The 16561-nt window shown below is 33.7% G+C and overlaps 1 protein-coding gene across 1 annotated transcript; it reads left to right on the forward strand.

Moving 5' to 3' along the window:
• Positions 1–818: 818 nt before the first annotated feature.
• Positions 819–16297, forward strand: LOC132550944 (Na(+)/citrate cotransporter-like). The gene is made up of 13 exons (XM_060215046.1): positions 819–923; positions 2208–2357; positions 2904–3019; positions 3966–4111; positions 4461–4548; positions 5189–5338; positions 8198–8284; positions 12515–12619; positions 12782–12873; positions 13148–13260; positions 13761–13922; positions 15500–15637; positions 16166–16297. Exons 1-13 carry the CDS (start codon positions 819–821, stop codon positions 16295–16297), a joined length of 1584 nt encoding a protein of 527 aa, XP_060071029.1.
• The last annotated feature ends 264 nt before the right edge of the window (positions 16298–16561 follow it).

Genomic DNA, 16561 nt, shown 5'->3' on the forward strand with positions numbered 1-16561 from the left:
GGATCGCTACTGTTTAAATATTAATGACCTGCTTACTCGCGGAACACCACAGGACACAAACCAATTTTTCTAAGTGTTCAAATGAATGAAGTGTTAATTCGGAGAAATAGAGGATAATTTGGATCAATTGCCATATAACATAAAGATATTCCAAAATGCTATACATTGAAAAATTCTTGATTTTCTGATGCATTGGTATTCTTCTATTGGTACTGTTTTGTGATAAGGGCCGTGACAGCAAGTCTGGCCCGTGTAACATTAAGGTGAAGATCCGGGATGAACGTTTCGACCTAATCTATCTATGGTAGTTTGTGTTGCTTAGGAAGCTAAGAAACAGACCGCTCTGTGTTGTTGGGTTAGTTTCATTGGCAAGACACTTATTTTATATACTATGTGATTGGCCTACTTTATGTTGTTGCGTTATGTATCCAACATGTACTACATGGCGACTCCGCCATACCATGATCATAGCTGTCCCATTGTCAATTAACCTGGCACAACCAGATAATTAAAGATGTCAGCTGAAGCTGATAGTCATCTCATAATAGCTACATAATATTTCTATGACATTTTGGATCAAGAACCAATATTACATAATAATGCTGGTTTGTTTTACATGACAATGCAACATTCAATATGCGATATAAGTAAGACATTACAAAACCTGGTAACATAACATTTTATAATAAAATTACAATTCTTTTGTTACTTTGCATGAAGCCTATCCGTTACCTAGTATGAGTAGAAATTGTGACATCCTTCAACAGACTTTGACCCAATTACTTGTGCGACATACTATTAGGGCGTAGATAGAGAAAATGGCAGTGCAGATTCTAAAGAACGCTTGGAGACTAAGGCAACTCCTTATCGTTGTTCTAGCACCGATTCTTCTTCTTCCTATTGTATTCGCTGCTGAAGGAAAGGTGAGTAATGACATATGTCTCTTATGGTTATTTCAAAAACATTTATTTTATCGGCTGTAAGTTAATTTTTATTCATTTTATGGTAAAATGATACACGTCTTTATTAACGTTTGCATGTAAATGTCATCACATGTACATCAGTAACCAGGGAAAGTTATAATTCCATGTACTTTAAATGAGAACAACGATAATTATAGTGTCAGTATTCTGGACATGGAAAAATGAATGCTCATGGGTGAAATGTATGTTTCATTTGACGGATAAACTGCGGTTAATATTATATTAATTATTATCGGCTTAAGACAACATCATTTGCAGGGAATACATATCTTGTAGGCAAACCTGCCATAGTTCATATTGAGCTAGCATTGATAGATTTGCGATTTATATTGACAATAAATGTCATAGCAAGATAGTTCGATGTTCGATTCCTCAGACCAATGTAAGACTAGTTATATACTATCTCGGCAGTGAATGTTATGCTTCAATAAAGGTTGCACATGAGCACTATTTGATCTATTCGATATGATGTCTTTTAATTTTACAAGAACATAGATTCGAGATTAAACGTGAACTATTTATATCTGACATGAATGAGGCGGCCACTGTTGAATGGTATCTATAATATCAAGCATGTTTTCACATTGCGTGTGCGTCTCACGTGATTAATAAAATACTTTTTAAGAAACAGGAATGACAAAAAAAAAAAAAGATATATATATAATAATAAAATAACTTTCAATTTTCAATGTCAATATTTTATGACGTCATGTCAGAACGTGCTCAAAATATTTGGAATAATTCTGAAGTGCTCTAAATATAAACGGTAGAACCTATTTCCTTATAAATGCGAATTCGAAGTGTCACTACACAAGGCATGTCATGCACAATTGTGGACACCGGTATATTGCCATAGACAGACCACTATTATGCAGGAAATAATGAAAGAAAACATTATTTAAGACACCACCAATTTGAGTAGCTTTCTCTTCATAAGAAACTGTATTTTTAACACCATTTAAAGTCAATCGCACTAGTAAGATCTCTAATTCTAGACAACGACTGTTGATTGAGCAATGTGTATCTCTGTCTTTTTAGTATTATGAGTGCATCTAGGATACTTGTTATTTTCTTGCAAAGATATATTTATCACGTGCCACATGGACGAAAACATTGTTTAATTTTTATATTTCATACATCCAACAACAAATTATATGGTTGACATTATTCATGTGTCTGTGTTGTCCCTGTCATTGATTTAATATATGCTGTAATTTATTACAGGAATCAAAATGTGGCTACATTATATTGTTGGTGGCCATATTTTGGATCACGGAGGCTTTACCAATTGCAGTTACAGCCCTTCTGCCAGTGATTTTGTTTCCTATGGTTGGAATAATGAACGCAAAAGACATATCAACAGCTTATGTTAACGTAGGTACAAACGCTATACAGCGAGGCGATATCGTTATGTTGGCGTATGATTACTACCTGGAGCCCATAAGTGTGATGATTTTTTTCTATTGATCCCAACCAGATATAACTATAATATTTAATTTTATTTTGCGATTGCGAAACAAGCTTAACGCCTTTATTAATCATTCTTTTTGGCCGAGATTAAACCGCGCGAGAGGTCTTATTGTGGGAAGTAACCGGAGTATCAAGGAAAAAATCCACGTAGTCAAGTAGATGACCCTATACCATTCACGCCCGTGCCGGAATCGACCTCTGGGCGCTTAGGTGAAAGGCGAGTGTGTTACCACTGCGCCAACCGATTACCCAAACCAGATGAATTACACGTCTGATGCCCACAAATTTTAAGACATATATCTTTAACTGTCACAGATACAGCCGTAAAGCCCATATCATGACCTGAAAACAAGAAAAAGTTATAAAACGTTGTCTTGAATATCTCAATGCGTTAATATGTTAAAAGCTTTTAATTTGCACGTATGCTCGTCCTGTGTGTTCTGTCATTAGGACACATCGATGCTCTTCGTTGGCGGACTCATTCTCGCATATGCGATAGAACAATGGAACATCCACAAGTTATTTGCCTTGCGAGTTCTGCTTTGGTTTGGATCAGAACCTCATTGGTAAGCTCTTTCCACTAATGCCACATTATTTAGAAACTCTGAATAGTTCATTTGGGAATAAACTATGATAAATATTCAACTCAGTATGATAGATAAATTTGACAATAAAATGTAGCATAATCATGTCTATTGCCAAATTATTCAAAATAGGCATATCTTAATTCTCGCTGTAACCGACATAATTTCAAGGTAGTCTTATTTTCAAGAAACTTTCCTCATTAAAGAGTCTAGGGCTTATCAAGATAGCTTAATTTTAAGATCGGTTTATGGGTAAGATTCTTTGACTGAATGTTGACAATTTTGTTAATGTGCTGATAAATCAACATAATTCTTAATTTCTTAGAAAACATGGCTTCTATTACTTTGCATCTCTAATATTATGCATCATAATTCATCACTGATGAAATTTCAAAGGAAATTTATTTTTGATAGAGTTTAGTAAGTATTTCCGTTTCTTCAGATCTATAGCATTATACAAGAAGCAACCCTCTGGGCCTTCTCTATAACCATACGTTTTGACAAATGTCGTCCATCAGATTATAAGGATTGTCCAAAAAGACACACAAGTAAATAGCATATATCTAATATTTAGATAAACTGCGCCATACACTTTAATTGAAAGTTTTAAAACACATAAGTCATTCTTTGTTCCTCTAAGCGAGTATGCATATTAACCTTATGACGAGACAAACATTTAATATGTAGATATAGAGGTGTATTTACCCAGTTTTGTAAATGTTCATTATATGATAATTTATACAGGAAGTGCTGTAAAAAATCGAACACAGGTCTTCTAAAATCCTTAGAAATGAACTTGTCATTTTTGCTTTTCTCCCGAGGACAACAAGAACAGTACGCATCACGATGGCAAGTTTGTAATATGTCGTGTTTAATTAAGAGTTCGGAGAAATACTGTATTTACTTACTTTGAAGTTTATTAGTATAGGCTTATGCTTGGGATGATGCTACCTACCTGGTTTCTCTCTATGTGGATGAGTAACACTGCCACCTCCGTCATGATGCTACCAATTGCTAATGCTGTTCTACAGCAACTGAAAACTATCCGTATTGCTGAAGAGGACATAGGGATAGGTAATATCCACATAAGATATTCATAACTGTTTTGGGGTCAGGGAATGCGTCGTTTGTATGTAAACGACTACCGTCTTAATAAGGACCATTTTTCACATTAATCGTGATTTCATTAACTAAATCTTCATCAACATTGGAAAAATTCACTACTGTCATCTTAATGTATAGCATTGCAGTAAGAAATAAATAACCAAATACAATGTTGACTATAAACTTGAGCATATATATGCGCGATTTAGTCTACGTGTTGTACCTATAGTTTTATGATATTAATTAAATATAAGCTTCCTTCTAAAGCCCCAGACGTAATGTTGTAAAACCAGCACTGATATTTTGATATACTTTACAGAAGATGCTAGCCCAACGTTTCATCAAAATACACAACATAAGGCTGGAGAATTGTATGACAATGATATTTTTGAGACAGAAAATGGAAGGCAAGTGCTTTTATTTTCGTATAAGTTAATCATCAATTAGAATCCTAGTTACCTTTAGGAATACTACCTTATAAACAACAATTAGAATTTCAACGGGAATGCATGTCATAGAAATTGGCCATTAATCACTGTTAGGTTAGGAAAGTAGTTATCTTCAATCTTGATATAGCAATGTTTTCAACGAATGCCACTTATGAAAGACCTCTGAATATTCACGAGGTTTCTTTAACGTCCTACTTTTTCTATTATTATTTGATAGCCATCGAATTATAATTCAGTTATAATACATTTCGTGTCATGATTTTCACTTGATAATGTATCTGTCTGCTATCATTCGTAGATTTTCCTGGCAAACATTTGCAAATTTAGAACGCAGTATCTGAACATAGCTAAATATATATTAATTTATTTTTCTGCTGTATCTGACCTATTAACAAATTATATATCACTAGATGACATTCTAATGAAAGGTTGCTCTATAAAACCAACGATATGATTGCATGTTGCCATTTAAAATTTTCTAATAATATCAATTCAAGATAATTAGATTCTAAGTTGAAAAGGCATTTGTTGCTTCAGTTACTTCTTAATCTTTACTGTTTTAAGATATTTCATTAATCCAGCGTGTAAATATTTAAAGTGAATCCAACCAGGAAAGACAGGCTGATAAAACGCACCTTAATTTATGCAAGGCTCTGTCGATGTCAATATGTTATGCGGCAAATATAGGTGGGATAGCATCGCTAACCGGAACTGGAGTAAATGTTATTATGAAAGGACAAACCGATATGTAAGTTGGTCATGGTTACAGTTCTTTTGAACTCTTTAAATATATTATTAATATACATGTTGTTTCGTTAGTTAGGGAACATTAGCTAATGGCTTTTAGCATTCTTGTGTTGTCGGTCAATTTCTAATTCGTATGAATTATTATATTCTCCACCACATAGGTAAGGGTCGTATATTGTAACTTACAATGTCAGTGCGTCCGTTACCGACACCTCATAAACAAAAAGACAAATATTGTTCATATTTCCTCATAATTACACCTACACACGACCTTGTTGATCGTTGTAAAATATTAACTGTCTGAGGTCACGCTTGACTTTTGAAATAAAACGTTATCTGTACATAAGACAAATCATGAGCTCTTTGATAGATTAAATGCTCAATATATTTAGATCGGAAGAAGAGCGATAAGTGGGCCGGGTTAACATAATCTTTATCAATTGCTGAATTCAATCTTATATGATAAATATATCATATAGGCATCAGCGTAGTGTTTAATAAGTACATCTTGTTAAATAATTTGAAATGTCATTATTCTGCGGATTTCCTATCGATGATGTCTCTTAACTGCCATTGTTTACCCACGACTAGTATACACCGAAGAGAAAAATAGAAATTAACATGACCTGTGTTAATATTATTTATCGTTCAGAATTTACCAGAAGTATAAAGTGGAAAATCCGGTTACATTTGCTACATGGATGCAATATGGAGTTCCGATTGCCGTTATTTTGTTATTAATGTCTTGGATTTGGCTGGTCATATATTTTCTTGGATTGAGGTAAATGTTGATTTTCAAGTACATATCAAATTTAATCAATATTCACATATACATGGCATTCATATCTATAAACGTCCCACGCCAATTATTTATTTTCTTATGCTTGATAAACCATTTGACAATATATTGTGTCGGCTTTGTGGCGGACATTAACTACTTTTAAACAGAAAGATCTAAAGCCGTATGATTCAACAACAAGGAATAACATCTTAATATCACTACAAAGCTAAACGTATCGTTCCTGTAAACACCAACTCTGAACAGTAGCATGGAAGGTTTTTATGTAGTATATCTTCGAAGTTTGTAATAGCCTGTTTCAGCTATGAATGATATTTTAGTATCAAAATATACAATACTGCTATCATAATAAATCAATATTTACAATATATGACAAGTAAAAATGCCTTTAATTAAGTAGCATTGATGCTAATGTCAACAATAAGTCAAGTTATGCATAAAACAGTAAAAAATATATAACACTAACGATAATTACTAAACGTAAGCAATAAACCACTAAATACAGCTGTAGTTTCTATCACTCACGTCTGACACAAAAACGTGGTTAGAAGTCCATTTGTTGTGTTTCCATGTTGGTTGGTCTTCTACCCATTGTTCTGTGACGTTGTATGTGAGAGGAAGAATGGAGTGTGGTATGTTAGCATCTCTAGCATAGTCAAGTCAAAGGTTTCAAACCAGACGTCTTCTGAGCGGTCAACGAAGGCTGTAGTGGGTGTGAACTAAATCATGTTTTTTGCCTTGTGCTCCTCTTGTAGAGTGAAGAAACAGTTGTAGATATGTAGGGTGATGATGCCTTCAATGTATATGTTAATGCTGTAAATCTGGCGAAAACGTACTTGTAGGATAGGTGTAGAAATTTCCGTCCGCAGAATATACGTGCGGAGCTGCAAGTTCGGCTAGATCGTTGCTGTAGTGAATGTGATCATTCTGTTGCCATGTTCACGGTCGTCGAAGAGGTAAATTGTTCGCAAATAGAGGTTTCTTTCAAATTTCTTCCCGATGTGTGGTCTGTCAAGGTATTTCGTAGTGCAAGAATCTGTTTGCATTGTGCACGCAAGGAGATAATTTGGCAATGTAAAGTGATTGCAATCGCTGGACCTCGAATATGAAGAGTCATCCCAGTCGTTGTACCGGAGTTGGTTGTGTTCCTAGTCAAAGATGGAAGATATGGGTGTGATAGATTATACGCAGAGGTTGGCAGTTTGGTTCATTATCTGCTTAGGAACAGCACTGACTGAGCCTGAGGCGTGGTTGTGAGGATATCTCCCGAAGTTTGCTGGTATGTTGTTTACTGTCTAGAAGGATGGTAAACAACCTGATGGTGAACATCGCATAGATGGTTAAATACTTTTAACATTACTCTGAAAACAAGTAAACTTTGTAACTAATATATGATATTAATTATAAGAAAATCCATCAATCTGAAATTAAAACTTCAACTAATATATCGTGATAGTCATATAGTTAGATTTGATGAGTCGAACTATTTAAAAAAGAACAAGTTCATTATAGCAATGCCAAATATGAATACAAAATACTTATTCACTTGGTTACGCCGTTGGTGTTTCATTGTACAAAGCGAGGTGCTGCTATTTTATTCATTGCCAATATCAGGGCTTTGGATTAGATATCTAACGATAGATCTGTTTGATTATGAAATGTGTTATAAATATAAATTACTATTTACAATCGGAGTTGGTGTCCAAGAAATACGATCGCGTCAAGAACTACAAGAGATTGGTGTGATCTTAAACGTACGGTCATTCTCAATGCGTTACCAACTTACAAACTGTCGGTTAAAATATCTTAAAAGAAATAAAAATAAAAAAGTGAATTTCCAAATTATATACTTAAGGGAAAGAATGTCAAGAAAACTTATATTAGACTAACTTGTTGCTGAATAATATAAAATATTTTTTCTTTCTTTTTCTTTTTTTCTTTTTTTTTTTTTCTTTTTTTTCATAAAGAGTATTCAAAACTGAATATTCACTTAAAGAATGTAGCGCAATTTTCAGTAAAAAAAAAATCAAAATAATACTTTCGCATTTGATCTACTGGCAGATCTTTGTGCAAAAAACAGTCGAAAGAAATATCCATTGGAATAAGGAATGTTCTCCTACGAGAATATCAAGACCTGGGCTCAATAACGTAAGTATCAAGCACAAAGACACGGCACAGCGTATCATGTTAGTATACTTTAAATGCTATACGAATTTTTGTGTATCTAAGGGGACAGGTCTTTGAGTGTTATATGTTGACTTTTGTTCAATAAAGTTTGTAGCAGTACAGTGTTTAATGTTAAGCGTGTTGTAACATCCTCAGTCTTTAAGTGACATTACTTCTTGTGTCGATCCGTACACACTATAGCTACCCTAGATATTTGTCATTGGAAGCTTAGTCTGGTGTTTCATCGTTCAAGCTTACGAAAAAGTTCTTTAATGACTTTGATAACAAATCACCATCGTATATCATAGCATGCTAGGAAGCCACTTTTCTACATGGACTTCGAAACTCAGCAGATTTCACAATGTAGGCTAATGTATATCATAACACTGCCATTATTATGTAAGGCCAAATCACCTAGGAGAGAGTGTCGGATGACATAAAGGTAAATTGGATAACAGTCGACAAGGTCATTAACTGTCACATTACTTCACATGCACATTTGTACACAGCATAAGCATTACGAATATTGCCAGCGACAAAAAAATGTCAGATTTAGAATCTGATAGTGAATGGAAAAATCAAGAAATTTAATAGGGAAAATATTTGAGAAAAGGCAAAATGTGTTAGCAAGTGAAAAGATGTCGAATTTGCAAGGTTACACGGTAAGAGGATTTTTAGGTTGGGTGTCATATCGTTGGAGCCTGAAGTTGATTCCTAGTTCCACGTTCCGTTAACAAGATAATTGAGAACCAGACTCCAGTTCAATATTTAAGAAACACGGAATCGGGAACTAGCCCCCGATCCCGTTTGATTGAAATACTGAACTTTGAATCATATCCTATATCCGTATGATATCCAGTACAGGAATTGAACCCACAGCCTTTCAGACAAAAAATTCGACAATCTTAGCCTCTATAGATGAATGGCGCGATCTGACATCCAAATATCGAGTACGTATTACTTTAAACAGAAATGGAAACGAAACCTTAGTTCCGTTACAGATAAACATATAATGTTTTTTAAAGACATATACGTATATATGGATACAGTGCGAGAATCGAACTCACAACCACTCAAACATAGCCATTAAAATGAACTTTGTGTTATTGGAACTAACATTCATTCTCTTGTTGTCATTTACCTGAACCAGCACTGGAAAGCGGACTCTTGTTCGGTTTAGATTAACGTGTGTATTTTTTCGTGTTTCTCTTCTTCTGTCTCAGGAAAACGAAAAATCCAAACAGTATGTTTTTTGCTGGATCTGGTACAGGTGATGTATTGGTAAAAAGCTGAAACACTTTATTCAAATACATAAAATGTTGAGTACATTGGAGACAGCAAAATGACCATACTTTTATAATCGTAGTAAAAAATGACAAAAATGGGTGTCATATTTAAACGCCGTTTTTTTTTTTTTTTAATTTTTTTAATTTTTGAAATATATGAGAGAATCATTATCTCTATAGCCTAACATTTCAGAATATCTCAGTATTTAATACAATTCCTTACTTTCCATATCTGCCTCGTAAAATCCTAATTTGAATGTACAAAATATCAAAAACAAAATAGAGACCTTAAAACCCTATCTATGAACATTCCGAAGATACAACATGAGTTTATCATACGTCTCGGCTCTATACATTTCCTGATCATAAGCTCACATGTTTAATACTTCGGAGTTAAGCTGAAGTGCGAGTTTAATTTATGTTTACTATTTCGCTATAAGGAACTATCGGATGGGTACATAACTGATTTTAAGATGCAACAGTGAAAGAAAAACAAACTATAAGTGACATTTTGCTTATCATTATTTAAACACCATTGTGAGAAAACATTGTGCTGCCTATAACATGAATGAAATTAGAATTCTCTTCATCATTCAAGTGCAAAGTTTTTGCTTAAACAATAACGTTTCAAATTTCTAAGGATTCTTCTGGAGGCCGTCACCTTGGCATCAATATGACGACGGCTAAGACACTAAACCAACCCTGAAAAAAACATTAATATGCAACAAAAGCTTTCGTGGTGTCCTTGAGCATGTCATACTCAAGGTTGAAGCACACTCGATTTTACATGTGACTGTTAATGTATACATAAATACTTACATAACCTGATTCTTGACTTTTAAATGCTGTCTACCTAAAAGGATGATGTACGAGGGCTTGTCATCAAATGGTTAAGTGTTTTTTATGTCCTGTTTATTCCTCTTTTTGTTCATTTTAAACTGTCATCAAAGTTTGAAATGGTAAAAGGTATGCCAATGGACTGAAGGGTATTGCCATGTAGGTAAAAAATACGATATGACTGCCATAATTTAAACGGTTTAAACTGTAAGAGAACATCATACAGCAGCCATGTGATTATTTCAAACTGTAACCTTTTAGCAGTTAATTGGTCAAATGACAATATTTACTGTTAAGCCAAAGGTCACAAGTAACTATTTACTTAATAGACGCAAATGTCGTCATGACGTCATTCCGTTTTTATATGTACATTTCATGCAATAATTCCTTATTGGGTAAGATAAAAGGTTTAGATTTATATATAACAATTAACGAAACAAATATTTTTTTCCGCCAGTACTTTTATCTCAGAGGTCAACTTCTGGAAATCTAAGAGAATATCAAAATCTTAAAGAATGCTTGACTTTGATGAACTTTTAAAGTAAAAAAGACCATATGTGTGAAATATTGAAATAACTTTTACCGGATAATCAATAATATCAGGGCTACGTTATTTGGCATGAATTCTGCATGAGGGGCTTTACAATTAGAATAAATGAATGACCTACGGAGAAACGGAGTATCCTACTACAGCCTGAAGCACCTTGGAGTAGCAAATCTGAAATTTGTATTAATGTTGGATGCCCCTGTCCTTGCAACTTGTTTTAACCTAAAGTGCTATCCTCCATGCATCAACAATTTTTCTAGGTTTGCTCTACTGAATGCATTTTGTGAATGCTGTTTGGAAAATAGCCGATGGTGAGCTTCTATCACCATTCCATTGGCACTTTAATAACATCTAAATACTTAAGGATATTTTCAATTTCTGTGTCTATAATGAGAAAAGATCTTATAAACTGCTTGGTACAACGGTAACTAAAAATAAAAATGTATTTCGCAAATTTACATATTCCTGACGCTGACTCCAACCTCATCTTTCAAGTTTACTGCCATTTTTAACATTTTGATACTGAAGATTAAAACAAATCGCATAAGATCGATCTCGGATACTACATGTAGTTTATCGATTATACTTGCTTTGTTAATTAATCCATAAGATTACATGTTGATGCTGATTACGTTGGCAGAAGGTGTGATATTTTAGCAGTTTGCATAATGACATCTTATTCAATAGGTTAAAACGTTTTGCCATATTACACATTAGACTGCGAGTGTTGGATCAGATGATAACGTGTTCGTATTGTTTTCATAGATTATTCTCCATTGGTATTGTTCGACAAGGTTAGAATAAACAAATCTTTAGCTATTCTGATACAATTGCCCGGAAGATTGTGTGTTCGATTCTTGTACTGGTTTTACATATATCTATATACATTCGAATACTCTTTTAGCTACGTCTGGTTCCTAATTCAGATTAAGGAAAAACGTGACATGGGTGCTCATATGATAACAGGAGGTTGCTTATAACGTATTTCTTAAACAGATCTGATGTTTGATACAAGTTCCAATGTTGGTGGTATTTAAGTTTATTATGTTATATTTATTATATATACATGTTTATTATTATACCCAATACAACTCTTCTCCTTCACGTTCTCCAAACATATATATTCATATCTTTATGGTTTCAAGCTGGATGGGACATTCAAAATCCATATTAGCATACAATATATTGTCGTTTAATGGTAATCAATCTATCCCTATCATAAAGCTGCAGATGTGACCTTTTTATATGGTGTTTCATTGGACTTTGCGTACAGTTTAATGATTGGAGCAGGACAGCAGTCGTTTCTTTGGGGATTTAGGAGCCTTGAACAAACACCAGGTATATGTACCTGAATATTTTACAAGGATATTATCACACAGATTGAAGACAGTCCGACACTAATTAACAACGTGAGGGAAATAGTTGGCCATTTAATTTCTAGTGTTTATTGTCCAAATAAAGGATTAGATTATGCTTTTCTTTCTAAAACGTTGACTCGCATTAATTTTTGTTTTCAAAATTTTGTATATGCATATATTTCAGATTTGCTCAGGGAGCAGTGATAGGGCATTTTGTCGCAATGTCCTTACTTTGGATCACTCGTGATCTCGGCGGAGTTGGTGGATGGAAAAACGTGTTCCCTGAAAAGTACTATCACTAGCATATATATAATATATATATATAATCTGATGATTAAAAAAGAAATGAAATAATCTATGACATAATATGTATTTTCAAAATGTTTCAAATACAACAACTGGTGTATGCAGTTAATTTTAGTTTATTGAACGATACCTTTTGGTTTCATAGGACTGTGACGGACTCTACGCCATGTATTTTGGTTGCCTGCAGTCTCTTCTTCTTTCCGGCCAATCTGCCGGAAATATTGCGCTGTGGATTGAGTATTTATCAGGAGATTAACACATTGATCAATAAGATTTAAAATTATATTTGAATAATGTACAGGAACATTTCATTCATCATGTTATTTATGACACGACTCTAAAATTAATCTTTTTGCAAAGTATGTGAAGGGAAAATAGCCACAGTTTTGATATTTTTTAAAAAAAATTTATAATTATATTAGGTAATGGTACATATACAAAAGGAAAAATACTAATGATGATAATACAAATGAAAATGTGCTTTTATAGAGGCAATTAATTGCAATTGCAGACAGAACAGTGACAGCCAAACCTCTTATAACCTGGAAACAGGCCGAGAGGAATATATCATGGGGAATTATTTGGTTATTCGGTGGCGGGTTTGCATTAGCCAAAGGAAGTCAGGTATGATGGGACATTCTCAGGTGAAATTTGATAAAGGAGATATAAAATAAGACGAAAAATGTATAATGTTTATATCACATTACGTGATAGCCATAACTTACTTGTTCCATTACATTTAAATATCAGTCGTCTGTATGAAAAACACCAACAGTTGTCTGTTACCTACGTTAGGATAAGACTCTTTGTCCTAAAGATGTAAATGCTCTTATACCGGATAACAGTTGATTGACTATTAAGAATTTCATCAATATATATATATTAATATCCAATATTTGCACAGAAAATTATCTTCTTTGGTTTGGTTCGGGTTTTTCTCTTAAATCTTGTTCTTTGGAACACACGAGACGTACACACACTTTTACTAACTTAAATTTGTAACCATTGCTTATATGTATTAAGAGTGAAGTGGCCGAACAGCTAACTATTCGGACATGTAAAGAAAGTCCCGACAAAATCCTCAAGTGTTCAAATTACATACGACAGAATTGGTTAAATGGCAGGAAACTGGATTGTCAGATTGGATAAGTCAAAAACTGTCGGTCTTCGGTGGACTGGAGATATGGTTACTGAACATCGTCCTATGTTACATCGTCGCAGCGTTCACAGAGGTGACTAGCAATAGTGCAACTGCCACTCTCATGCTACCAATAGTGGCACGACTGGTGAGTCGCTCGGCAATAATTCTGTACAAGAAACTTTTAAAGAGTCTTACAGCATCCGTATGGCCTGAAACATGTTAATTGCTTTCTAAGATCTGTTTTTAAACTAAACCCAAAAATAATGTTAAGATTATCATATAAAGATTTAAAATTCTGACAATGCCCTGCTTTGTTGAAAAATAATATTTGTTGGAAACAAATATAAAATGTGACCTCGTCGTTGAAGGTATTATAATTCAACCCGAAAAAACAGGTTTTGTCACGTCTTTCACACTGCTGTGATCAATGTCAATAAAGGCTAACAGGCATATTCGCGTTAACTATTATATGGACGAGTTTAAAGAAAGGCGCTAGTGGTAAGATGTTAAGGTTAATTTGAAGAAAAAGAAAAGAAACATCCTTTTTGTCATCCTGTTATTGCTATGTAATGTCTTCACTGGGTCAAAACAAACAGTTCTTTCTCTAACAATTGTAAAGGCAGTGTTTATATTGAGGTTTCATTGTAGGTGATGCGAATGTTCAATTATATCGTTGAATAGCAATCAACAAACAAAGGTGAATAGACATATCTTAACATACTAAACTGTGCATTGCGTTGTCAAGACGGAATCATCTTAAACAATAGTTAACATAGAAAAGAGGTTTAAGGTCTCTGATCCAGATGACGCGCTATATTGGTTTCAGTATATATGATTTAGTGTCTGGTCGGAACCGGAGTTATAACTTATGATGAGAGGTCATCATCTACCAGATTTAAATGTTGTGTTGACAGAGAAACAGTTTATAGAACTTTATCATTAAGACCTCTAGATAACAGTAAGTGGTGTATTGTTAGTATATATTGTGTCTGGTTGTTCGTTTGGTGTTTACCTAATACTCCATGGGGAATATGACATTACTCACGTGAATTTACGAAGATTTACACGACAGGAGTGGTCGATAAAGCAGCAGGCGAACACCCTTTTGGAACACCTGATCGTGATCGCCTTGTACTTTCTCAGTTGTCTCCGTGTTAACCTTTTTTCATATTTTGCTAGGTTCTATCGGATTTGATTTAGAATAATAATTATGTTACAGAGCTAGAATTGTCTTTATTGGTCATGATGAAAAAACCTCAAAATGGTATGCAATAGTTTTATCATTCACCACACATCTCTATGAAAAAAGAAAAAACACGAATGAGTCATTTTACCGAGGGTTAGTCTAATTAAAATTAACAGCTTTTTGTCAATGTCGTGTGAAGTACCACATCATTTTTGCATGCGAACAATTTGGCCAATTGGTGTCAAAACCAGAATATGATGTTTTAGTTTTATTTTTTCGCATAAGAATTATGAAACAAGTACCTTGTGTAACTATTTCTAAGTCAAAATCATTAAAATAAATACTCGTTCAATATTCACAATACAATCGTATAGCGAAAATGTCGAAAAGAGGCACTACTAAAACATATCTTAACCAGATTCCTGAACGTGTTATTATCTGATGCCGTTTTAATGAAGGATTAACATATGCAATACCGAATAATTATCCTATTCGTTAATATATTACGCGGACATTGCATTCTATTACTGTGACAGGGTTTGAAGCTGGAAGTGAATCCACTTTACTTGGTGCTCCCTGTAACTATAGCAGCTTCTATATCATTTATGCTACCAGTGGCGACACCACCAAATGCTGTTGTGTTTTCTTATGGATATGTCAAAGTTATCGATATGGTACGTATTTTACTGATTTTTATCTCTGTTCTTGATATGTGCAATATTGTGTTTTGATTTCATGAAGCAAATATGGTAAGGGTTTATAATTTCAACGTTTAAAATTTTCAAGGCTACATCGAAAGATTGACAGAAATAAAAAAGAAAACGGGGTAAAAAGAAGTTGTTCTCAACCGACGATGTGTAACTTGATTAAAAGAATTATTGGAAAGTTTACGTGTCGTCATAGAGCTCTCTTTAAGAAATAGTCCATTTCATTTTATTTATCTTATTTTCAACATATATTAGATTTTGTTCAATCCTTGATAAAAAAAGAAAATAAGAAACTCCTAAAACTTAGCAACTTTTACAGAATGAATGATGCAAACTGGTATAAATGGTATATGTATGGATATTTTGTGTTGTTCGTATTAAGAAATATAGATAAGCGATGAATATAAATAGTTTACCATTACAGTGTACAAAACTGCATGACATGATATGAATTAGTATGAAAAATAACACAAAGATTACTTTCGTTATTTTCAGATAAAAACTGGACTCCTTATGAACATTGTTCCTATTCCCATAGTTGTGTTCTTGACGGAGTATCTTGGAAATAGCATATTTGATCTGAAGACCTTTCCAATGGGATTCAAAAATTCAACAGCTCTGATATAGTCTTTTTACCTCTTACTGAGCAAGCATATTTGAAATAGCAAAACTTTGAACATTTTGTTGATCACTGTTCTATTGTCAAAAAAAGAGCATTGTCTTGCTGAATCAATCAAATGTATATATGTTATGATTCATAATAGCTCTTGAGGATGTAAACGAACTTATTCCATTAAATAGTATATACGTTAGCAGTTCAAGTAAATATAAGCATACATGTATATATAGGTTTTGTTTTTATATTGTTTTACATGGTAAGCACAAAATTAT

This window comes from Ylistrum balloti, unplaced genomic scaffold, assembly GCF_031769215.1.
Source record: "Ylistrum balloti isolate Yb309-2 unplaced genomic scaffold, AGI_CSIRO_Ybal_v1 Utg370158, whole genome shotgun sequence".
NCBI classification, from domain to species: Eukaryota; Metazoa; Mollusca; class Bivalvia; order Pectinida; family Pectinidae; genus Ylistrum; species Ylistrum balloti.